This window comes from Nothoprocta perdicaria, unplaced genomic scaffold (assembly GCF_003342845.1).
Source record: "Nothoprocta perdicaria isolate Ctin4 unplaced genomic scaffold, notPer1 scaffold_65, whole genome shotgun sequence".
NCBI lineage: Eukaryota > Metazoa > Chordata > Aves > Tinamiformes > Tinamidae > Nothoprocta > Nothoprocta perdicaria.
This window is the reverse complement of record NW_020455921.1, coordinates 3,157,754-3,184,573: the sequence shown is the minus strand read 5'-3', so window position 1 is coordinate 3,184,573 and position 26,820 is coordinate 3,157,754. Positions and strand designations below refer to the sequence as shown.

Sequence of the window (26,820 nt, the reverse complement as noted above, 5' to 3'; positions counted from 1 at the left end):
AGAATGGCTTGTAAAGTGACATAAAAACATCAGTAACCTTGCAGAACTAAGATATTTCAGTAAAGTTTAATAGCCAGTTCTGCTTTGAAAAGCAATAGTTCTGTGTGATGAATACATTTTTTCCAAAATTAATTCAGCAGTAAGAAGAAAAAAATACTAGTGTTGTAACTTACTATTTGAAAACCCACAGGAATAATAATAATAATAATAATAATAATAATAATAATAATAATAAACACTTATCCCCCTTCTGTTGCAACATTTTATAGTCAACTCTAGTTAAAACTACATAAACAAAAAAGGGTGGAATATCATGTAACAAAGAGAAAAGCTGCACTGTAAAAAAGGAAAGAATTTCCCTAAGAAGATCAGGCTACTTTGTCATATGAGACACATTTAACAGCAACGACACTTCACAAGTTTGAGGTTCTTGTACTTCACTGCTCCTACTCACAGGCATCTTAAGAGCCAAGTCAACCACAACTGAACTCTAACAGAACGAGCTCCTAACTCGAGGTCTATGGCAGCAGTTGTGCAAAACCCACCTACTTCTCTGAGGATTCCGACGGCCACAGCCTTCCAAGAACACCGAGAAGATCTTTTTAAAAGTGTCTTTTTCTTTTTTTTCTGTTGAGTACACAGGAGAATATCTGCTTTCAATTAATGTTCTCCTCTACTCAAGTTCAATTTTGGGCTTCAAAAGTATACTCTTCCTAAAGCCAAGCTTCCTGAATAAATTACATATTAGCAGCATGAGAGGGATTTTTAATTATCAATAATTTTAAACATGCCACRCATATATTCGCATGTATACTCTCAAATCTATCCTGCCCCTTCCCATCCGCTTCTGCACATGCTGCTTTTTTAAATTATATAGCCATATACAAAGTTTTATTATTACTGAGCAAGATGAAACACATAGGTGGTATATAACAAGCATAGTTTCAGGAACCAGTAAGGCTGTGACATGCAGAAAGTATGTAAACTACATTTTTTTCAATGACTGTTCAGAATCATTACTGATTATGTTAGGAGTTTGTTTGACAGGATTTCCATTTCAAATACACATAAAGATTATAAAATGAAGCACATGACAAATATTCCTAAAAACCAAAGCCATTGCTGGTTATTTATATTCTGAAAGTATGATGTCATGTAACAATAACAGATACATCCTGGTACTCTTTTAAGTGGTAGGTATCAGCAGAAAAGGTCTTTCTCTCCCCTTGTGGTTTGCATTACAGTACTTTGTCTTAAGCAAATTCTTTAGGTGCTTCACAAGTTCATATGCTTTCCCACTCATGTGCTTCTGAATTATAAGAAATGTCAGATGTGCTTTCTATTTTAAGACAGAAATCAGAAGAAAATCATCTTTCACAGCATCAGGTATCATTCCTGCTACTGTCCACGTCTAARTTTAAAAGTACTTTTTAATCTGTCCATCAACAGACTGACTTCAAATGACAGCTCAGATTTTTCAAAGGCAGGAAGACGGATCTCTAACCTATTCTTTTCTAAGTAGAGAGTTCTGCAATCAYCTCACCGATTCATTTCTGTTGTGGCAGAAGCAGTGAAGCTTTCAGGAGGACCATCCCAGCAACTGCAATGACCTTCCCAATGTCATCCAAAATGGATAGCAAAAAACATAGGTCAGTGCTTAAGGAGGTTAGGATACCTGGAAAACATTTAATTTTGTGCTCCTGAAAGGAGTCTGCCCACATTCTCCCAGCGGGTACATGTTTCTGTAGGGCCAGAATGGAGTCTGCAGCTTTATCCAACTTGGAAGAAGTTTAAAAACATATCCTTCTCTCTATGAAGAAGATTCACGAGGATCTTTTTTTTTTTTTTTTTTTTTTTATCATCCTGGAAATGGGCTACTCATAAAGACTTATGATGTAGTGCCAGATTGGACACTGCTATGCAGATCCATTGCTGCTAGCAAAGGAGTCCTCCCAGAAATGGAATAGCTCTGTAGCTCTGTGACTTGGCCAGGCCTGAGGCTATGGGAGATAATTAGTCCATGAAAGATAAATAATACTCAGAGCAGTAGGGAGATCATCCAAGTGTGGAAAAAGTTTTGTCAGTGGAGTAAAAGATATCCAGGCTACTGACCACTGTCTATTAGGAGGACTGAATCGTGCTGTGTTTGCATGTCCTTAAACCACTCTCATCTCTGACTAAATGAATGAGATTTGAGCCAATATTTCAGACAGGTCTGAATTCCTGTTTAGATCAAGACCAAAAAGTCAGTGACATAAAAACTGTGAGGATTTTTTCCTCTATAGATTCATATGCTATTTATATATTTGCCAGTACTAAGCCATCGTAATACTCTGCCTTATTCTTCAGGATTTTTTGATGAACAAGTCTTAAAAAGTCAGCACATTTACTARCAAATCTAATAATCAAGTAAGACTCTACCCTGACAAAATGATATTGGTTTCCAGAATTCAACTGTCGGATTTATTTTAATTTATCAAAGATAAGATACAATTCCAAGCCCAYATTTTTCATAATTAAAAAAAAATCTGAACTTAAAATTATGTCATGTCACAACATTTTTAAATAAAGCATACACAGGAGTTTCGGGGTATTCAAGTAGACCAGGCAGTCTTAAAGTACATAGCATAATAATATGGGCAGAAGCACTAAGATTTTCTTGTCATCAATTCTTCTCTTCCTCCACTCTGCACTTTCTGAAAGTAAATCATAGTTTAACAGTTCCTTGGAGAAAGTCTAGCATAAGTTCATTTTTGAATCCACAATTTCATTTTCCACTAGTTACACATTTAGGATCCTTTTTTTTAATATATATTATGACAAATGAAAATTGAATAATTACATTTTTGAATTATAGTCAGTATAATTAGTTTGAGAAGTTTCTGTTGTCAGTTTAATTAGCTGATAAAATTAATTTCTGCCTACTTAACTCTTTTTTTTTATTATTATTATTACAGGTAATTCTTGTAATTTCTGAATGTTACAGAACATTAATGCCTCCTGGAGAAAATATAGTCATTTCTATGTAATGAAATTTTACAGGAGAAGTCAGAGAAAAGATGCGTTATATTTAATGTATATTACAGAAAGTTAATATCTAAAAGGCACACAGATGCTTCAAACACATACAGTTTCAAATCTTTATTGTTTTAAAATTCTACATGTCTTTTACAATTACAATAATTTGTTACTTAAATGACTCTCTTATGGTTAATGTACAATGAGTTTTTTCCTGAAACTCAACCATGAAATACAATTTCATCAATATGATTTTTCTAAACAGATTAATACAAGACTTCTGTTTTGCTGGGAAGATCAAGTGCTTCACTTCGAACAAACTGCACAGGTGTCTCCCCTTCAGAATCTGTATGATCAATCCATCGAAAGTGCTTTTGAAGATTGCAGATCTAACTGTGACTGATTTTCAAAATCAGTCTATCAAATTACAAGGTTCTTTTTAAACATTAAAGAGCATTTTCATGTAATGAAACAAGTTGCAGTAGTTATTTTTATTCATCTACTGAGGCAAACTCATGTTGAAGAAAAATTATATGATTATCTGCATGCAATGAACACTCCTCTTTAAATAGTTGATGAATTTTACACATATAAAGAATCTGTTAAAGAGTGCAAGTACTTTGATAATGATTTCACAAAAGGACATATGCTGGTAATAATGGTAATAACATTTAACATCTAAATACAAGCTAATGTATATTTAGCAGGCAATTAACATGGCTAATAAGCCATGTTGCACATGGTTGCCCTTGAGAAAATGAACTCATTTGGTCCACACTCCTAAAGTTATCTGGGTAAAAAATTGGAACAGTTAGGGCCAGAGATTTTGATGAAATTCTTGTTTCTAAAATGTGACCTGTTAAAAAGTAAAAGCAGTACATCAGTGAAGTGTATTGTCACATGACCTCAGTATAAAAAGATGGCCTGGTACTTGGAGCGATGAATGAGCACTGAAGGACAAGCCAAAAAAGAATGGAGACATAATGAACCGAGATTTTGTTGCGTTATACTTTCTTGTTCCATGGTACTGCTTTCACTCTGTAGAATTTTGTACCCAAAGGAACTTTAAATCTGTTTTGTGCCTAAAAATAAAAAACAAAAACAACAACAAAAAGAAATGCAGTGTTATTGCTCTACTTTCATTTTTTACATTTTTGAGTAGCAATTGATTCTCATCCTCTGTGTTTTTCAGAGCTGGATATGTAGTCTAACAAGATTCTCCTTATTAAAATACTACCATCTCTGAGCCCCCACTGATTCTTCATCATTTCTGCAGACTCTTATAAAATTCTTACATTAAACGCTACCAAAATCCTACTAGGAATTGAAGGGAACTTGCAAGGTAGAGGTAATGCAAAGCACAAGCCACATAAATAGGACTGTGGAGGGTTATCAGAAAGGTTCACTAGTGTCTGAAGAGAAAGGGAGAAAAAAGATTTGTCATGCAAGGGGCAGGGAGGTTTACTCTGTGGCATAGACAGAAACACCCAAGTCACTAGTTCCCTTTCACTTTCCCATCCTTGAGCAGCAAACACAGAAGAAATAGCAGAACCCTGGGACAGCTTTCATCCCCAAGTACCCTCAGTCAGCATATAGAGTATACTTTTCACAGTTACTGAAAACATTAAATCYGTTTTTCTCTCAATTTTATTACATCATATCTTTTCCACTCCCATTTCCTTACCTTTTTTGCCTGGCAATATTCCTTTTCCATCACTTTTCCTAGCACCCAAGGTCTCCTAGATGCACCTGAAGCTAAACAGACAGTATATTTATGATTATTTCAGATGAAAAAATGACTTAAAGTATTATCCTTTTGAAATGAGAAAAAAATAAGCAGAGTTGTTCAATATTTTGGATTAAGATATATGTTTAATGAAATGACTGCTTAAATTGAAGGGAATGCCACTGTTCTAGTGTATTTTTTGTAAAATCTGTATTCTCCTTATACTCAAAATTTTTGTTGTAGAAATTTTTTCTTAGGACACACAGCAAAAGGAATTACTGTATGAATGTTTATTTCTTACAAGCATGAGTTTCCACATGCTATTGTTTATCAGAAGCTGTCAACAGAACTTACTATCAGCAAACCTTGTCACAAATTTATTGAGTTATAAATGAATGAAATAAAAAAAATTAAGTATATTGTCTCCAAAAGACCACCAAGGTCTAGCTGAATTCTGAGACTGCTGAAGTATCTGTGCTGTACAACACGTGAAACACATGGGAAGAACTCCTGTTAAGTTTAAGCATAACTCTGGCACATACATAGCTATATAAAATATGAATGATCAATTTTACTCAGTTATTTAATTACTGTCTCAAAGCTGTTTCTGCTTTTCTTACTGTTGGTTCACACATAAAGCAAAAGCCTTCTCTTTCTGAGTATACAATTTTGAGTTTCGTAAGTACTTTATTTTTACTCTTTTACAGGTACTTTCCAGTTATTCTTCCTAAAATTCTTGGTTAATATATTTCTAAACTTTGATTACACCAAAGGGTAAAAATGGTTCAAAAGAAGGGCTACATGACCTGTATATATGAGTATATGTGCAGACAGAGTGAAGTCAAAAAAACGCATACAAAGATGCATACAATGTACTTAGTGCACAGAAATGGCTTTTCTTTAAACAGTTTGATTTGTAGATTAATATTTTCTTTCTATTTTTATAAAATATTACTATCTATAGAAAGATTATGCCTTGAAAATTTTATAGTATCAAAGCAAACATTTATGTAGGAAATMTCTGTGCAAGCTCTTCTGCAGTTTCTGCAATATGCATTTTTACCTACTGAATATAACCACTCACTAAGTGTTATATGTTGTATGAAGACATAATAATTGGAAGTAATCTGACACTTACCACACTCACCTGGTTTGAGATCCAGTGCAGCAAGAGATTCTGAGTGCAAGAAATATAAGGTTGGACTAACAGTAAATAATACATAGTTGTCATGCCTTTCATCCAAGATGATGAGAACCAAATCGCCAACCTGAAAACTGAAGGAATCAAGAAAAAACACAGGGTTTCAACACTGCCTAAAAAATATATACTATATGTAACAATTTAAAAACATTTAAACAAAAAAAACCCCTCACTTTTTAGAAAGCATTTTTAACATGGTTTTGTCAATCACACATCTCTTTTCTCTAAAGAATTGAGAGTCTTGCTATCAAATATGAACAGAAAAACCCAACATACTAAGGTTTCGATTTGAAGATAAATTATAGTCCCCAATATTTTATAATGATACTTAATAACTGATATAACTAAAATAATAACTAATAATGATCACTCTAACTCTATAAATATCCTTTGGATGATTAAATTGAAGTTTATTTGACCATACAAATGTCAAAGCTTTATTATAGGCACTCGGTCTTAAAGGATGGACAAGAGATCAGGACAAAAAGAGATCAAGCATTCAATTGATCTTTTATCAGTGGGCAAAAAAGCAAAAAANAAAAAACAAAACAAAACAAAGCCTCTCATTTTCACTTGATGCCAAGGACAGCCCAGATAAAGCCCAAAATAACCACGGATCAAGCATCAAGTCATGAGAGGGCTCTAACACACACACACGGTATATGCATGTTTGTGTGTGTAAATGTATTTTGTGGCGGTGGCAAAGGAAGGGGAAAACTCATTTTAAAAAAGGAGACTGAAGATACAGAGTCTGGAATAAATATACAAATCTGGAGAAATTTAGCTCATCTCCTTTAAAGTTCATTTTGAAATTACRTAAACAACACTGTAAACTTTCTGCTCTTAACTAATTATGAAAACAGACTATATTGACTGAGATAAAGACTTTTTTTGGACAGGTGAATTCTCTTTTTTTTTCATTTTTATCCCAAATATAAAAATCGCCATAAAATTCACCTGCTCACAGAACAGGCCTAGTCAGCATATAATGTCCTTGCTACAATTAAGTGCAATTGTTTTAATTCAGAAAAACACTGTTTTTCTTTCCAAGAGCAATTTTGTTGCTACTCATTTAACAAATACTGCATAAACACGCACATGACTCTTACAGTTATTTCAGCCTCATAAATGACTTAGGGAAACTACAGACAGCTGTTCCTATTCTCCAAGAGTATTTGTTTTATAGTAAACAGAACAGAATTATTTATTTATTTTCATTCTTTCAAGGTAAGCCAAAATTTTTTTAAGATTCCAGAAGTTTCAACTTTGATTGGAATATAATGGAACATGAGAACAACTTTCTTGTATTTTCTTAGTATGATTCTGTGAAACTGGGAGCAATTTCATGGGACATTATCCTTATGACTAGTGTAAAGACAGACTCTCTTACGACACAAATAAACAGGAAGGTAACTGRCATAAAGGTTATTATTGTTTTTATTAACGTTTATTAATTTGGATTTGTGGTCAATTGGGACAGCACAATATCTGAAAACTAAACTAGAGATGATCTACAGATGTCATACAGTAAAACAACATAACTGGSTCATTCTTTACACACTTACTGCTGAGGGCAGAATAATCTCTTAATCTGAAAATGAAAGTGTACTTACTCTCTGATTGCTATTTTTTCAGAATGTCTTGAGGATACCGATGACATGCTTTGGGACATCTAAAAGCAAAAAATAAAAATATGAGAGATACTGGCAAACTATGAAGTACACACTACAGATAACAAGATATTTTAGATAAATCATTCTTGGTTTAGATAAATTATTCTTGCAGATCCTACACTTACCCAAGAAAAAGGCATACCTTTCTGTCTTCTTGTTTTGCAGCTTCAGCTTGAAGAACTACACTTAATTACCAAGTGTATTACGTAACTCTTTGCTCCTTCATTATGTAACAATAAGTGGTGCTTTGGAGATCAATGTCCCTGAACACTGTCCCTGTCCAGAGTATATACAAGACTCAATGAAAAAGCTATATATTCTAAAACAGCAGCCATTGCCATACTAGAAGTCCAAATTATTACACTTCAACTGTTGACAGTTAAGATCAATATGGTCTCTCAGTTTTACTGCAGAACTAAATGCCCTATAATAGAGGGCATCTACTCTCTGTAGGACTACTTGGAACAAAACTTGAATGAATTCACTAACAGCAAACAAAGGCTTAAGTAAGTTTTTGTACATGTTTTTTTCTCTCATGCATTCATGATACTTGCCTTTAAATCTGATTGAATTCTCCTAATACTGGCAGATGAACAGTTTACATTAGCATAAACTAGGTGCAAATTTACAATATATTAGCTTGACTGGAAAGCATATATGCACATATATACTTTCTGAGTTACGATATTAAGTGAAAAGGGGTTGAAAAATAACACTATATAGCACAGACATGGCTACAGAGAAGCTGACATGATWTAAACTTATACACTTGGCTACCCTTTCATAGCTTCCTTACAGAACACAATTTACTGTTATCATGTAGAAACTCTGATTAAAGATGAGGCAGTTCTCAATATGGTTTCCACTTCTTGAACCACCTATATATGCTACCCAAATCACAAYAATTTGTACTTCAAATTTAATTAATGACTATTCAGCTATAGCTCAAATACTGTTATCATATTTCCTACGGTTAGTATTTTTGGTTAGAAAACAGTACCAGCCTGTYTTAACGTGAGATGAAGCCCATTCATGACTCCTTTTTATCACTACTTCAAATTATTCTTCACTTTAAGAAAATTAGTCCAAATTGAATAAAGTACATCAGAATCTCTTGACATTTAATAACGTCATCAACTGCTTTTCTTTATGCAGTCCAACTTCAGATCTTTTTTTTTTTTTTTTTCCTAGAGATGAACATGTCTGACTCATTCACACTGTACTTTTTCTTGGAAATGACACAGTTAACATGAAGGCTATCAAGTACAATCAAACATTACCGTCAATAGTCTTAGAAAATTGTGAGTTATCTTCGGACAATAAAACTAAAGTTTTTTCCTTGTTTACTTTTTAAAACTAAAATAAGTTTTATATTTAAATTTAATGCACACTAATTTCTCTATTTTTCAGAAATTTTTAATTCAAGAAACAGAATACACCAAATCAGGCAGTTAACAATACTTTTAATTATAGCTTCTCAAAAGTTCAGAAATCTAGACAGAAGATCTCTCTTCTAGCCTTTAAACAAAAAAAGTTACATTTACAATATTTCATATTATTTAATTTTATAATTTTATAAAAAAACTCCTTTTTCCACATTTCTGGTATTAAAAGGAGCTATTTTTAAAAAATCTTTTATTGGTTATGTTGTTGCTGGTACCAGAGACATCCAGAGGACAAGTTGCCAGTTTCCTTGTGAAAGGAGGATTTTTTTCTTCAACTTCTGTTCTAATTTTGGAAGAGAACTAAAATATACCTCACTATCTTAAAGCTGCATATTTGTGAGATTGTTACTTCTTAAAAGATTGAGAGCAAAGGAAGACTTGCTGAGAAATCAAAGGGTTTCAGAGTCTAGCTTTAGGAATAAGAGGAAAATTCTACAAAATGGATGAAACGAAAGCAGATTCTAATACTGACAAACATTATGAAATGACAGACAAGAAACTGAGAAGATATCTGATTCTTATACGCTTAAAGATACTAATTTTGATTTGGTTTACACACTAATGGGCTGGTGGATTCTCTTACATGGCTTGGTACAGGCTACTAAGCACTAATAAGAAATCTGTATTTGTCTTGCACAACATCAGGTATCTTATGAGTTCTGCAATCTTTTCTCACGCTCAGCCTTAGCTGGGTTGTTATGGACAGATTTTAATGTAGAAATTCATGTAAATAGAAAGAGTTTGAAAGAAAATAACAACTTTATTTATATTTAAGTTTATTTATATTTAAGTTTATTTATATTTAAGTTTATTTATATTTAANTTTATTTATATTTAAGTTTATTTATATTTAAGTTTATTTATATTTAAGTTTATTTATATTTAATATTTAAGGGGAGTAAGTTATATAGGAAATTCCAATCCTAATCTGTATAGAAAAAAAGTCAATTTACAAAGAATTAGAGAAGTTTAACAGTTTTGTTATTAAATATAATTTGTAGCTAGACAGGTATTAGTTCCCAGCCCAACTTCAACATATCATCTGTCCATGTGAAGAAAAAAAGATCTCCACAGACTAAGCAAACTGTCAAAGGAAATGTCCATTTATCATACACATTAATTTTATTCAGCTTAAAGTTGAAACCTGTGGATACATAAATATTAAGAAGGATCAAGAATTAAGGAAACTATCAGTATCTTCTTTCTCATTTTATTCACTGGCACTGACTAAACACACAGAAACAGAATACTTGAGGCTGTAAAGGAGCTCTGGAGACACTCAGTCCACCCATGCTCCACCAGGGTCAGCTAGAGCAGACTGCGGAGGACCATATCCAATAAGATTATGAATAACTGTACGGATGGAGACTCTGCAACTTCTCCGAGCAACGTGTTCCACTAATCAACCACTCTCACAGATTTTTTAAAAAGGAAATCTATGGAATTTCCTGTGTTTGTTTGTGCCCACTGCCTCCTGTCTGGGCAGGCAACACTAAAAATTCTGGCTCCATCTTCCTTACACCTCCCAGAAATGACAGATGCAGGTGGGAGGTCTCCAACTGCTGGGAATGCTTTCTTATGAATGATTGATTTATGGCCTGTCAATTGAAAGGCACTTTATAGAAGAAGTGCGACAGAGACACCTGCTCTAAATGTTGAGTATGTTTGTATGTAAAATTAAATGCCACCAGCAGACTAACCTGAAATCTTCTCAGATATATGTATATAGGTTGAAGCCGACTTAYATGTACGCTTCACCTTGAATAACACTTGACGAGCTGCTCATTCTCATTCCTCATAAAATTCTAATACATTCATTCACATCAATACTTTGAAAAAAAAAAAATCCTCTTCAACACTACCACCAAGAAGTTTTCCAAAAAATAACTTCTAAATTACTAATATTCCTGATTTTCTTGYAAGCTGGCTTTCAATTTATGTCTGTTGAAAGAAATGGATCCATTTGAATTAACCTTACTTTTTTAAGTTTGGATAGGTCTGTGTTCCTTTTAAAATAAAAGTTCTGTTTCCCTCCAGTCCTATGAATATTTTTCATGGGAAAACTATTAAGTTGATGTACCTCTAAAAGCTATCAAATTGCATATACTTGCCACTTCTTTTTCTATCATTTGACTTAACATTTGAAATATGTTTTTTAAACTTGCAAAAGCCTTTTCTCTATTTTAACAAGTTTAACATTTGTAAGCTTTTTAAAAAAAAAGACTCAAAATACACATTGTACAAATACTTACCAATCTTTGATTTAATCTCTTATTTTCTTCTTCTTTCAACTGCAAAGTCTGAAAGAAAATCATGTAATCTGATCAATCAATATACTTTTATAGAATAAAATTTAAATAAATATGTTGATATGACCAGAGCCACACTATTTACACAACATGTACATTTACTGTAGTATTCAAAATTCTAAGAGTATTCAAACATCTTTTGAAAGGTACACACAAAGTCAGAAGTCACATAACGACCACAGTATTGTTTGCCCACTGCTAAATTACGCTTCTCTCCATTCTCATCCTTCTCCAACAGGAAAAACATCCACACTATTTAGTGGCAGACGAGCACACAAGGAATAAGTTCTGCAGGTACTATACTGCATCAGACTATGTAACAACTGACCACAAYACTTGATAAATACTTAATAAACTACTTACTCTTTCTAACAACATTATCCGCTGTTTCTCTTCAGACATATGGACATTCTCGCTAAAAGGCAAAGAACATGGATAGGTTAAATATTAATTCCTTACATTAAAAAGGTTTCCCCCCCGCCCCATTCACACACCAATGAATGTCATTAATAAAAAATAAAAATAAAAGAGCAGGGGCAGAGTGGTGGGAATGGGTATAAGGGGAGAAAACAGAATGGAAAAATAACCTTGACTTAGGAAGATTCTTCTGGTAGAACCAGAAAAGAAAGTAGTTGGAAGAGGTCAGTCAATTTCCAGTCACAGATAAATAGCTTATGAAGTTACACAGGGCCAATTCTGCATATTTTTCTTTTTTTTCCCCAATATTTTTACAACTTGTAAACCTTTGGCAGCTAACCCCAGCTCACCTCTACAGCACTTTATTTTCCTAATCTTTGTCATTCAAATTCTCTGTGCTCTAGGTCTCTCAGCCAGAGCATTCAATGTGACTGTTGACCTACTGATTGCCTTCATGCAGCTGTGAGAAAAACTGAGAACTGGGATATGGTAAGAAAATGCTAACACTACCCTTTTTAGTTAGAAATTTCCTCAGAACATAGAGTAATTCCTAAAACAACTGGATTCTATTCTGAAAGGCAGGTTAATAGGAAAGAAGTAATATATTCTGTAGTTCAACTTGCTATGGTTGGAAAAAAAAATTTTTTTGGACTCATTCCAATCATCAAGTCTGATGAGACATACTGTAAATCTAAGCAAAATGCAAAGTACAACTAACCAACTATAATTAAACCATGCTAATCATTCCTTCATTTTAGTTAAAAGGCTGATTAGCTCTCATGTAACAGGAAGATGTCAAGAGAAGCCCGTAGTAAAGCAATTTGCCTATTCACTATCTAAATTTTGCTACATTCAAAGATGATGTAGCTAATTTCTTCATATAAATGTTCTTGTGAAACTTAACGTCCCTTTTGACCATATTGGAATATCAGTTAAATATCAGTTAAAATGCATGTATTAAAAATCACCAGAAAACTAATGCAAGCATAAAATGAGGCATAAAGCATAAAATAATTCCATATGATTATTATTTAGAAATATCATGTAGTTCAAACCCAAGATTCCCTTTAAATACCATGACAGAAGAGGATCTTAGAGCAAGAGCACCTAATGTAGGGAAATTAAAGAAATATCCTCAGAAGACTGAAACACCAGCATAAACATGTAAAGAAAGGAAAAAGAGGAGTAAAAAACATACCTATAGTAAGTTGTTTTGCTAAGAAAAAGCACCCTATGGCTTTGTAGTAGTCAATATTATTTTAAGCTCAGAAGAGTTGAACCCCAAGGGTGTTACAGGCTCACGGAGATGTAACTGAGATCAGGTCACTGTTATCACAACAGGGAGTGCCATGGTCACTGTGCAAGGCCATTGCCTGCCAACAACCCTGCACGTTGCTACTGCAGGGCATCCAAAACACACAACAGGCTGAAGGGAGTGACCGTGACAAAGCTCCAGCAGGTCCCTCTGCTCTCCAGCGCCACTTTGTATTTCAAGCTTAGATTCAGACTGCTGCCTGCAAACTAGTCCTGCCACACACCTCAGTGAATAAAGGGGATCAACAGTTGGAATAATATGATACCTAGATAATGCTAATATTTAAAGCTGTTGCCTATTCAGACTGTCCACCAGATTCAAACACATGCCAGAAACCCCAAAGAACCAATTTTAGGTGAACAGTTTAACTATGAAGGTTGTGTTGTTCGCGTTCCCTYGGTGTTTCCCTCACAGAAGGGCTTCCACTGCTGAGGTCTTCTGTCATGGACCCATTACATTTCCTAATAAGTCTCTTTAAGTACCTCATGACTCACAATGCTGATTCAGAAAAGCTATACACAAAAGAATGATGAATACCTACTCATTCTCCCCACAAGGAGGAAAAAAAATTCATCAAGGCTACTTGATCTGCCTCTGTCCCATGCTGGTTTTGAATACAAAACTCATCTTAAATCTTATCAAGCATAACCTCTTCCCATTCATCATCTCACTTTTAGTATCTACARCAAATGTATACAGAAAAGCAAAAACTATACATCTGCTTTCTTCTCTTTTAAACAAGTTAGCCATTGTTAGAGAAATTGCTCTTCTCCCACTCCATTTAAATTGCTTATAATTAGGTTAATATTTTCATTATATAATTGCAGGACCAAGAGTCTCCTCTGACTTCAGCTACTTCTAAATCACAGAAAGCTTTCTCAATGACTCTGACACTGTAATTGTAGGTATGCATTTAAAAGAATATTTTTAACAAGAACAGATCTCACTCATTTCACAGATGAGTAAGAAGCGTAACATATCTCATTTGTACTTAAATATTCAACAGTACATATATCTAAAGAATTGAAGGGGACTTGGTGTAATCTTGCTGCAACATCCCATACTTACTGCACAGCCATCATGCTGGTTTCCATCGCGGAGTCCATCCTCCCTTCAGCTGTAAGGTCAGACACCAGCCTATCTGTGTCAGCGGGAACATCAGGGGCACAGGCTCCACAAGCTTCTGAGGTTGCTGCTAAGTAGGCTGAAGGAGTAAAATTACTAGTTCTCAGCTTGTTAACTTCTTCCTCAAGCTTCTTCTTCTCCTCAAGCAAACGAGCTCGATCTTCAGAAAGTGTTTCTATTAAATCTATGAAAAGAATAAGCCAAAGATCAAGAACTTGAAGTAAATGAAATGGCCCTGATTGAAAAGACAGTACTTTTTCATAACTTTGCTTACCCTTATCTTTTTCTTGCTGTTGTGTTAGTGATTTTAATTTGTCACTAAGATCATTTATTATGTTTTCTTTTTTCATTTTTTCTCTTGCCAGAACAGTGTTAAAATTTGTCTGAAAACAAAAAGAAGCATTATTAAAGAAATATGTAGCATAAATGTTATACAAAGTGCATTATAGAAAGATAAATGTAAAAAAGTTACTATACATTTCAGCTTCCTAAACAATAGTTATACAGAAAGTATTTACATGCTACTTTGGTAAAGAGATACCCGGTCTGGACGCTTTGTTTTGAGGATGCTCTGAACACCTCTGTTTTATTTTTATCCTACTGTCCCTTGCCTCATCCTTCCTCCCCAATGTACATATCTAATACAATTATGAAAAAAAATCATAATTCAAAATATTAATTCCTGGCATGGTCTTTTAATGCAATAGGTCACATCTCAGCATAGCACAATTGCATGTGACATACTAAAAAACATTAATACTGGGACTTCCAGTTTTAACATAAAAYGTATCCATGCTGCACCAAGGTATGTAACATTATACAAAAAAACCATTGTTTATGCGGTAGAGCAATGTACTAGAATCTGAATTAGAAATAGATTTCAAGTCACGCACTGACTTCCTGCTGAATAATAATAAAGAAATCATATATGAATTCCAGCTAGTTAGCCTGTGCAACATAAGAGACTAGTATATTCTTCTGCACTCCGATGCATCATTCTGCTTTTTGAATCCTTCTTCTCCCCACCTACATGAGAAGCCTTCAGCAGAAGCTTAGGGTTAAATGGGATGAAAAGACAAACTGATGAGAATGGCAGACATCTAGCTTAACATAAGCAGAAGCAAGAAAACAATGTAGACGGTGTCATTCACACAGAGTTTAAATTTTTATAACTTGGATTCTATTAATGTGTATATCCAAGCTCTTGATAATTAGGTAAATAAAGTTGTAAAGGAAGGAATGTAATTAAAGTTCTCATCATTCTTACCGGAGCAGAAGCAATACAAAGAATCAGCTTTACCTGCTGTTCTGCAGTTAGTGATGTTCTAATGTTTTGCATTTCTTCATTCTTTCTTTTCTCTTGCTCTTCAAGTTGCTCCAAGAACTTCATTTTTTCTTCTTGAAGCTTTTCTTGAAGTTCAGCAACCAAGCTTGATTCAGTAGATGATACAGTAGGAGGACTTAAAAGAAAACGTTTAGGCTTTAAATTTGCGGTAYACACAGAGTTCCATTACATATTAATATACAAATACAAATGTCAACATTTAATTTTGAGATATTTTTCTGGAATTTTTAAGTAATACAATATTGCAATTAATTTATTCCAAATCTTCAATTCTACATGTTAATCATGGGTATCTCCCTTCTGTTTTCTACTGTGCTACACCGGCTCTACTTTAGAATCTACAAAAAGAATAAGGGGTCAGCTGGCGACTAGAGTGTCTAAATTCTAAGTCTCCACAACTCTTGTGATGAAGCATTTCAGCAGTAAATCTGTTGGTAGTGAATCCAGATGGGAAAATTCAAGACTGAGAATCTTTGCAACTACCTAAAGAAGGAGAAGCATCAAGAGCCCCTGGAGCAARAAGGGTAACAATCATGAAGGGCTACTGAAAAAGGAAATCTTATATCAGCTGAATATTTTCCATAACTGAACCTAAATCATGATCGTCCTCCTGCATTTTGGTTTAGGTCACCAAGAACTACCATTACAGAATGTCAGGATAGACRAATACATTTTTTTGCACAACATCTGTTAAAACCTATAAAATTTTAACTATTATTCCTCTACATTAGAAGTACTTTTTATTAAAAAAACCCTCAAAACCTAACTTTCCATCTATGTGCATATAAGTCAACAGATTTCTCTATTCAAAGCAGCCTGGAAGCTGTGCTGAATCAAAGCATTGGGTGTCCAACCCAATGGACACCCAGCATTGGGTGTCCAACACCTACAAAGCAAAGCATTGGGTGTCCAACACCTACAAGCACAATTGCTAATGCTAAAAACACTTCAAGATTTCTTCTTGCTTCATCTGTTACCACTATGGACTACAAAACTTCAGAGGCACCATTAAAAATCAGCATTGGGAATATGAAAAAAGTACTCTGGAGAAGGCTAGGAATGTAATATTCTGATAGCCATAGCTACAAGCTACATAGGAATCTTTCCTTTAACCACACAATCCAGAACACAGTTGCTGTCTTCTCCAGCAAATCTCTGTAACAATTTAACAATATTGAGGATTTAGCAAAGCACAAATAACAGTTGCCTGCATCTTACTTTGCAAGTAATAAAAATGCACACTCTTCCATCACTCTAGATTGTCTGAACACTAAGCTAATACATTAGCCCAGCCCCAGGTCGGGTAGCTGCACTAAACCAAAGCAGGTACCATTGCTCGCACGTGGCCTTAGTGGACCACTAACCGCTTCTTCTGCGGAGGACAGCAGCATAGACTGCCAGTTTTTAAACCTCTTAACTACATGAGGTGTTGGGTTTACATATTCATTCTGTGAAGGTCTCAGCCACTGCGGCAGTGGTGACAGAAGGAGACCTTTGAGAGAAGCACTCTGCTGCAAAAGGACCCCTGTTTGGCCACATGGGCATACGGTGTCTGATGCAATAGCTAAGCACTCAAAAAGCCTGTGAAAAACTGCAAATATGAAATCCCTGAAAGAATATTTGCAAAATAAGTTCCAGAAATTATGAGGAAAATGAACAGGGAATGAAACAAACCCCGAGAAGCAAARGCTACCTTTTAAATGCTACCAAGAAAGTGTTTTTTTGCTTCCCAATTACTAAGTTAAGCCTAGTTACAAGAGACAGAGCACACCAACACACACACAGGTAGTGGAGAGGCTTCATCACCGGCTGTGGGCTCATGGAAACGGCTGGACGATACACAGGCAGGACTGCACCAAGGCMGCAATTCAGTTCACAGTGACATCAAGATTCCTCTCCTGCTTACAATGTTCTATAAAGCTCTGTAAATATTTAAACTCACTCACACAAAAGGTCTGCTTAATAGAGAAATCATTACAAAACTTGTATTTCTCAGTTCATTTTGTGCTAATAGTACAGACTATATACAGTAGAAAGACTAAATAAGTTACAAATGCTCTGCAGTTTTATTATCTTTCTAAACCACCACGGTTTCCGTTCCAGGCACCTTACCACCAAAACACATTATTTGTCATGTATCTGTAAATAGGTTTTCTGTTCAGGCTTTGTAGCTTCTAGATGTTTTTGTCACTTTTAATATAAATTAACAGCAGTGCAACACTCAATTCCAATGTAACCATTCAAATATAACCATTCCTGTCAATGTCTTCTAGAAGGATAGCAAAACATTGCTCTTCAGACAAAGACATTTAGCTGGCACACAGACACATGCTACGGAAATGCTGTTTTGTACCATTGCAGATCAACTGCTAAAGAACAATTGAAGGAGGATAACAGGGCAACTCTAGCTACTAACCCTGGGGTTTTAGGAACTCAAACAGATAGCCAGCCATTCTGAAATACTAAAACACMTTTAAATAAGAAATAAACATCCCCTGGGTATATGAAGCAAAACAAAACAACTCTTTAATTCCTAAGGGAGGAAAAAAAAGTCTAACAGCATATTAAAGGCACTAAGAAGAGTCCTAGCATGAAAGTATAAACATGTATTTTACTGTTGTACTACGAAAATTCTGATAGAACTCGAACCACTTAGCAGATAAAATTAGACAATGTATTTTGTAGACAATGGACAATGTGGCCCCAGTGTATTAGAATACACAAGCTGTCTGTGTTTAGAAGTTATTTAAACTTAAATGTATCCAATTCATTTTTTTWAAAGTTTTGAGCACACACACCTACATTTTTTTCTAGGCCAGAATTGTAAAGCTTTTAAAGAACAGTGAATAAATATATTAAAAAAGGAAAACAAAACTAGTTGCATTTTTCTCCCTCCTTATTTTACCTTTTTGTGTTAAACAGACAGGGATATTTTGTTAAGACCAAAAACTTAATTTCACTATAAACCAATCACTGAACCCTAATTCTAAAAAATTGCTTTTTTTTCATACATTAATACATGAATATACATCAACACTGATACAACATAAGTATGACAACATAACAAAATTGTAAAATAACGYAACTAAAGTTGATATTTCAAATTCTCCTTTGCGCTACAGAACTGTATTTTATGCACATTTTGGATTCTATGTGTAACTCTTCACATTCCTTTTTTCTTCTCCTTTTAAAACTTTTAAACATCAGTGTAATGCTTAAAGTGCTACTTCACATCTGCATTCATGCTTTCAGGTCCACTTCTACGGCTCTTTTCTTATTGCACACATCTGACAATTCCTAATACCTAGAATAAAATGCTTTACCTATGTATTGTACAAACAAAAACTATCCTTGATGTTTCCAAATACTGCAAGAATACTAATGACAAGCTCAGGTATTTCAATCTAGAGCACTGTTTAAGCAGTGGTCACACAAACACAGCAGAATAGTCATTTTTAATATCTCCGCTGTACAATACCACAATTACCCTGTTGCTGGCAAATTAAACTAATAAATAGGCAAGATATGAGAAGCAAGGAGAAGTAATTCTGATCTTTAGGGTAAGGAAAAATAGGATTTTCTTTTTAAAAATATTGCAAAAATTAAATAAAGAATGATGTCAGAATGTTCTTTAAAACAATTTGTCATAGTGCTTTTGCATAARATTGCAAAGCTCAGACCAAAGATTCTCATATGTAAACTCACGGCAGCTAAAGTCACTAAGTGCAAGATGCCATCGTACAAGCTTCAACCGGTCATATATTGCCCCACATTTTTTTCATGCTAGCATTAGCACTCACATGAGCTATGTACAGCAGTATACAAAAGTTACCAGCCTAAAAACTGGTACATTACATGCTCACATAAGTGCTGGTGTCAAAACAAAGGATGGGACAGAAAAGAAATGCTAAATTTGAATATACAGTAATATATTACTGTGGAAACAGTAATATATTTTCCTTCAGTGTAACATTACAAAATCGAAGTTTAATAAAACCTTTATTAGTGTCSAAAGTAGTACTGCGCAAGATGTTTATGACCTTTGAGATAAACTGTTGACAAGTGTCACTACTTATTAAAGTGAAAGTGCTTGAAATACATAAAAACCCCCAAAACAAAGTACTATTACAAATATATATTTGTAATGTATTACTGCATACTGCATTATAATATACCAGATTATTTTCAGACTACTATGAAAACACAGCAACTTAATTCTTACAGTACCTCTGATTAACTTGCATCTCAAGTTGTTGTATTTTTTCCAAAAGCCCTTTTTCAGCAGCTTCCCTCTGTAATTCAAACTCTTTACAAACAGTTTGTACTGCATCCTCTTTTTCACAATTGAGCTTCTGAATGAGTAACTGCCTGTCTTGTTCTTGGTTAGATACTAACAGTTCTTTCTCTTCCTCAAGCTTATGGATAATAGCTTCATATTTTTCCTGCTGCTCACAGAGAGCCATTTTTTCTGTTTTTGCCTTTTCTAGGGCACTCGCTTCCAACTCTAACTTACTCTGCAGTTCTGTTATTTGCTCTGAAAGTCTTTTTTCTGCTTCAGAAGTTTTTTGATGCAAATGCATTACTTTGTTTAATTCAGTTCTAAGTAATTTTGACTCTTCTTCGTGTCTGTCCACTAGCTCAGAAATGCACTGATCTTTTTCAATTGACATTAGAGTTCTTAGTTCTGACAAGCCCACTTGATATTCATCATTATGAACTTGTATCTTACTGTTTAATTTATCTATCTCCTTTCTCAAACTTTCTGTTTCCTTATCAATCAGCGATTTTAAGGTCTCTTGTTGCTGGTTTCTGCTTTCTTCCAAAAGCAGCTTCATTTCATCAGTTTCTGCCTCTTTCAGCGCAAGTTCAACTTCTAACTTGCACCTCAAATCAGACAGATCTGAAAGTTTCAGTTTTAACTCTTCTAYCTGTTGTTGTTTCTCTTGGACAACTGCTGCATGAGATTCCTGCATTTGTTCAAGTCTGTGCTGGTTCTCCTTTTTTAACTTATCTAAAGAGTCTTTATGCTCAGCTATTACCTTCTCAAATTCCTGTAAATGCCTGGCTTGCAGGTTATTTTCCAGTTCTTTTAAATGGCTTTGCTCTAAACTCTGCAATTCTGCCCTCAAATGTTGTAGTTTTTCATCATTTTCAACGTGAAGTTTTTTCAAGTCTTCAAGTACTATTTCACGTGACTGCCTTAGTTCTTTAATTTCACTATTTTGCGTCTCCATTTGGCATTCCAATTCAAGTAATTTCTGGTCTTTTTCRTTCTGAAGACAAACAACAGCTTCTTTTTCATTTTTCACCATTGCAAATTCATTATTCTTATTCTGAAGAACTTCTTCAAGGCCTAATAAGTCACTTTTTAACTTTTTAATCTTTTTTTCATTTTCTTCACCATCCTCCAGTAATTTATTCATTTTAGTTTCATATTCACTTTTCAAGGACTGCAATTCCTGTTGATGTTTATCTTTTAGTGTTTTTTCAAGTGAAAGTTTTACATTTTCAATAACGTTTACTATTTCTAACGAAGTGCATTTTAAAGAGTTAGAAAAGTCACACTGTTCTTTTTGTACAAGTGTTCTAAAGTGGCCTAGATCTTCTTTTATACCTCTTAAATGTACCTTTGAATCTTGAGCAAAGATCCTACACTTCTCCATGCAAACACTGAGAGATGCGTTTTCGACTGCAACGTCCTTTACACAAGAACTTGTATCCTGCATACGTCTACTATCTATTGCATTGATAACTGAAGAATAAAGAGATTCCACCATCATTTCTGGACTTTGTGGATCACTTATTACATTAGGAGATACTGGATTTTCCTCTATTACAAATTCATTCACCGCTGACATGAAATCAGATTCTGGACTTTCTGCCAAGGAATCCAAGTCTAACGATCCTTGCTTAAGAGCTTGCTCCAAGTTTGGATGGGCAATTGTTTCAAAATCAAATGTATGAGCATCAATGCTGTCGGGAGATAATTCCTCTAACGCAGTTGGAGGACACACAGGAGGACACAAGGGACCCTGAAGACTGAGTGACGGAGGAGTTCTAGAAGAGGTAGCAAGTGTGGTTCCTGTTGCACTTTCCATCCTTGGCGTAGTAGCAGATTGTGGTGATGCTTGGCTATTGGAGGCCTACAAGTTGTAAAATAGAAAACAAGGATTTAACAAAGTGATTGGCAAAAGTGTCAGCATTCGAAGTAGATTAAAACGTATCTATACATTTTATCAATATAAATGATAATCTATAGATACAATTATAATATAGATATAATCTAAAGTTTATATCTATAATTATCTATTAAACTAAAGATATTTTATTCCAAATATTCCACATATTTTATTCCAAAGGACTGAAGTGTAAATTTAGATGACAAAAAAAAAAAAAAAAAAAGTAACATACCTGCCAGAAATAGACAGTCTTTGTTTGCTGGCATAGTTAAAATGTTTTTCTCGACAATACTGTTGGTAAAATATTTTTTCTATTGTTGTTCAGTGTAATTCAGAAGTTAGCATAAAACTACAGAATGTTCACAAGAAAAGTTTTCATGTAAAAACATTGTGACAGAGCCCTGGMACAGGCTGCCCAGGGAGGCTGTGGAGTCTCCTTCTCTGGAGRTCTTCCAAACCCACCTGGATGTTGCCCTGTGCCCCGTGCTCTGGGTGTCCCTGCTGGAGCAGAGAGGTTGGACTAGATGATCTCTAGAGGTACCTTCCAACCACAACCATTCTGTGATTCTGTAACAAAACTGTCTTCTACCAATATGGGAATCAAGAACATGCATGTAAACTGTTCTTCTGGTTCAGAAATGTTGAAAAACCTCAGCAATAGGGATCAACAGCAGCGATCAGTGTACACAGTGTACACAGACAGTGTACAGAGACAAAGAGTAGAAAAAAAGACTAACAGATTAACCATCCAAATTAAATGAGTAACAGTAGTATGTAAAACAGCATAAACATTACATAAACTTCTCCACCTTCACAGAACTATTCTAGGAAGAAATGTAAACCTGAAACTTCAGCAAGCGCAGAACACATTCACATTAGCTGAATGCTGAAATCATAAAAAGCTACATACAAGCCTCACTCTCCACCCCTAGCAACTTATAATAGGATGGGTTGGAAAGAATTCACCTGTCASTCCAAGAAAATGATAATGAAATACATACAGTTTAAATACATAATGAGTATCTATGACAGAGATGGACAGACAAGAGCAAGATCATTAGGATCACAGACTGGAGATCTGTTGGGTTTATGGAATTGAACTTTGCTTGTAAGACTATAGGCCAACCATTACTTTGTTTTTATGTCCTTTTTGAAAGACTTCTTCRATCTTATCTCTCTGCAGAATCTGACCATCAAGAAAACTTAACTGTTTCTGAGTACGTTCATAATATTTGCAATAAAGTACCTAAGGTGTTCAGTCTTGAAGCGCTGGAGAGCTTTCAGAATGGAGATCTGTTCTGAAAGACCAATCTCCTTGGCTGACAATCATGATGATCCTGCTCTGGCCGCTCTCTTTTCTGGACTATACGTATTGTCTCCATGCGTTTCTATGTGTGCTTTCCTCGAGTCCCTACTCTCCTCTAGTAGATTATTTTTTTATGAAAGGAACTTTTGCTGTCCATTGAACTCAGTTACTTCATTTGAGAATGAAGTTAGTGGAATGACAAATAGTCAGGAAAAAAACTTTTTTTGGACAGATACCAGATTGCTGATGTATAAAAAAATAGAAGTTAATTGTTTAAGTTTTCACAAATTGCTAGTATGCAAAAAGGGATCCTCTCCTTCTCTGCCCAAAATACGTGAGAACAGAGTGTGACTATCAGAATACTTAAATGAGATTTAGGAGCTCATTTTCAGCTCTAACATTCAACTATATGTATAAAATACTATMTTTAGTCACTGAAAAAAAACGAGCATGTAAGGGACAGAAAGGAAAATTACAGGGAAATGCCATCTTAATAAAGGTAATATTAGTTCATGTTTAAATATGTTCCTCTTGGGTTAAATATCAGCTTGTTATTTGTCTAAGAGAACTTAGAAAAGAAAATGTTGAAGGACATACATAGTGTGCACTGATAAGTGCCTGAATAGAAAGCATATGCTTTAAGTGGCAAACATTTAACATTGATAAACCAGACCTTTCTYTAACAGTAACACAAGATAGCATCACAGATGTTAATAAGCACACAGAAAAAAAACACTTCAAAGACTGAATATATGGCARTCATACAAAGAGCCATACACAAAGAAAAGATGCTATCCATTTTCTGGTAAGGCATCCTTCCAAGATGATATCAGAAGGCAGAGAATAAGGGCATAGCTCGCTAAGAAAGAGACCATCCCTGTGTGCTGCAACTCTCCACTGCGTGTGGTTCCCTCTCAGCTAGGGGCGATAACGAACCGCACAGCTCTGCGGTGGTTGTTGGGAGCAGAGGCTCCATTTAGATTACTACCTAGTGAGGAGTAAAACCTCACATTTTGAGGAGCCGAAACTATGTGGAAGACTTTTTGCTGTTGCCTCTTTTCCTCAGAGGCTGGTGCCTGGCACGCCTGCCTCTGTATGGACAATCTACAGGCAACAACGTTTGCCTGCATCATACTCTGTAGTTGTTGTGACCACCAAGGAAAAGGAGCCAGAAGGAGCAGAGGTCATAGCCAAGTTCTCAACTGCTGTTGCCTTGTTCTAGTTAAGCGAGTCAGGGAACGGGGAAATTCTTTGCAGGATTGGGAACAGCACTGGATTTCAAATTTGACTTGAAATCAATTATGAAATGAAATTCATAATCTCATTTGAAAAGCCAGCTTCTCTTACAAGGGAAACTTTTAATGCCACAGGATTGTATGCCTTAATTGCCTACTAACGGCAGAAAAAAACACCTTAATCATCTTACATTACTCCCATGCCACTAACTTTCCCCTGGATGTCTTTAGTCCAACCGCTGAGCTGCTTAAACTTTGTTATGAAATGAGAGGGCAACGCACTTGCTTTGGTGTGAGACTACTAAAGCAAACAGAATAAGTAGGAAGTATTAAAAAGGAAAACAAATTCCAAAGAAACAACAAGTAAATATGAAGTTACTGTTCTTTAATTAATTTGATATAATTTTAAAGTCATATAAATAATATTATATATTATTTATATATATATATTAATAATATAATTATAAAATTAATGTCCTATGAACCAGAAAGCTGAAGTAAAGAGTTAAGAGTATGCTAAAAAATTCCTAGCATCATCCGCACAGGATGTTAGATGGGCCRCCTCCACAGTTGTATAGGAACCAAGTTCTCCATCTCCTGCCTGACTTGCTCTTTGCTCATTTCCCTACAGCCTCAGCTTTCTTCTCCTTCCCCATGGAGCTGAACAACAACCAAACAGAGCAAAAAGCCTCCACCACCACCCTGCCTGCCTCTGCCACAGAAGCTGAATTGCTGTCAGTCCAAACCAGAGAACTGGACTGCTGCTACCACCAGGATGGAGAGGGAGGCTGGGGCTGCAGGGTCCCCTCGGGCAGCTACAGTACAGCTACTGTATCAGCTATCAGCCAGGCTTCAAGTCTGTACCACCCCCTTTCAATTCTGTGAGAAGCAGAGCAGACTTGAGCAAAAAAACTTGTATTTAAAAAAAAAAACCTATACCACTTACAGAAGTGGTGCAGAGAAGAACAACTAATTTCTTATTACTACTTGACGAAAGAACATCATCTTKGAGGAGAAMAACTTTTCCAACCTTTCCTACTTGGCTCAATTCAAAAAAATTCAAATAAAATCACTGAGATGACATATGGAGACGGTCATTTTTAGCTGACATCATGAGTGGCCAAGTTCTGTGCAATGTAATTTACGGAAAGAGACAATTATCAAAAACTGTCTAAGTATCTGACATTTCGGGAGTCAGCCAAAAATCCTAACTGGTCAAAACACAACACATGAGAAGAGGGTAAAGAAGAGATTCTCCTGATTTGGCATTTATAGCTTGCATTTTTTTTTTAATGTGAAGCCAGATATCAATAAAGATTTCTTGGATAAACAAGTCTGAACCATTTTTAGATGGTCTTTCAGAGCATTAAGATGGGAGGAGGCCCAGACTGAACAAGACATATTCCCTGTTATATGTTCCATTATTACTAAATATAACTGAATTTCAAAAGAATCTCTGTAATCCAAACTCTGCATCCTCCAAAGTGTCAAATTTCACACCCACACCCAGAAAGCAGAAATATTAAATGAAACTCAATCCAAACATTTTTTTTTCTGTAGAGGTTGTTAAAACGGTATTCTACTTCTTTGAAATCTTAATAAAGAAAAAAAAATACCTTTTGTTCATTCAGCAGGTCTGTAATGGTTTGCGACATTTCATCCAAACTCTGTGCTGCTTTTACCAGGTTATGCAGAGCATGTACATGCTGGTGAAGAGGTTCAAAGTCACAAAGTATGGGAACCCTTAAAAACAGTACAGGATTATTTTTTCCCCCAACATTATAATACCTAACACTCAAATATATTAAATTGCTATGTCTATATTCCAACAAGACTAGGCTTCTCACTGTGTARCATTTATCCTTTATCTTCTTCATTGTATCTGTTTTACCAGGAACAACTCCCCCCTGCAAAACATCTGGTATTTGTATTTTAACTAAGAGCTTCGGCACTTTTAAGGAGTACATAATGATTTAATACATAAACATAGTAATGGGGAAGCAATATCTAGGTGTCTTTCCTTCTGAGAAGAGTATTTACTGGAATTACCTTGAGTTAAAACAACAGCAACAGAAGAGTATTTCTAGCTATTAAATCTCTAACTGAAGCACTTATGTTCACTAATGACTGGATTCTTTCCTCCTGGATTCTCGCCAGCTCTTTTGGAGTTGCTATTAATTCTTTATTATTCTACTTTAATAATAGGTGTTCTAAATTAAAATAAAGATTAATCTGTTGTGATTGGAATGATATTGGTGTGTTACAATCATTCAACTATAAATTTTATTATCCTCTAGATTATAAGAGCATTTTCYTGAGATGCCTGTATTTCCAAACTTTTTCAATTTAAACTGATAAATCAAGATTTTGTAAAGCTTTTTTTAGATTTGTTTAGATTTTCAGTATAATAAAAGCAGATTATAATTTGTTGTATTTCAAAATAGCAAAGAGAGGGAGCACTACTCTAAAGTTTGGTCTTAAGGTCAGTGTTTACCAAAGGTGCTTGACAGCTATGCCCACTGCCAT

At 34.9% G+C, this 26,820-nt stretch overlaps 1 protein-coding gene across 3 annotated transcripts in view; it reads right to left on the bottom strand.

Moving 5' to 3' along the window:
- Positions 1 to 2,727: 2,727 nt before the first annotated feature.
- The window catches only part of RB1CC1 (RB1 inducible coiled-coil 1), a 64,299-nt gene continuing 40,206 nt past the window's right edge, over positions 2,728 to 26,820 (bottom strand). The window contains exons 14-24 of one of the 3 annotated variants that reach the window (XM_026050070.1): positions 25,911 to 26,037; positions 19,802 to 21,717; positions 15,530 to 15,689; positions 14,504 to 14,612; positions 14,173 to 14,413; positions 11,736 to 11,787; positions 11,316 to 11,363; positions 7,559 to 7,617; positions 5,883 to 6,019; positions 4,703 to 4,773; positions 2,728 to 4,100 (exon numbers count right to left, since the gene is read on the bottom strand). In XM_026050070.1, coding sequence (XP_025905855.1) covers positions 4,023 to 4,100; positions 4,703 to 4,773; positions 5,883 to 6,019; positions 7,559 to 7,617; positions 11,316 to 11,363; positions 11,736 to 11,787; positions 14,173 to 14,413; positions 14,504 to 14,612; positions 15,530 to 15,689; positions 19,802 to 21,717; positions 25,911 to 26,037 — 2,998 coding nt within the window. In that variant the 3' untranslated portion in view covers positions 2,728 to 4,022. The remainder of the gene's footprint in view (positions 4,101 to 4,702; positions 4,774 to 5,882; positions 6,020 to 7,558; positions 7,618 to 11,315; positions 11,364 to 11,735; positions 11,788 to 14,172; positions 14,414 to 14,503; positions 14,613 to 15,529; positions 15,690 to 19,801; positions 21,718 to 25,910; positions 26,038 to 26,820) is intronic. The other 2 variants (XM_026050071.1, XM_026050072.1) reach the window with 2 other exon arrangements.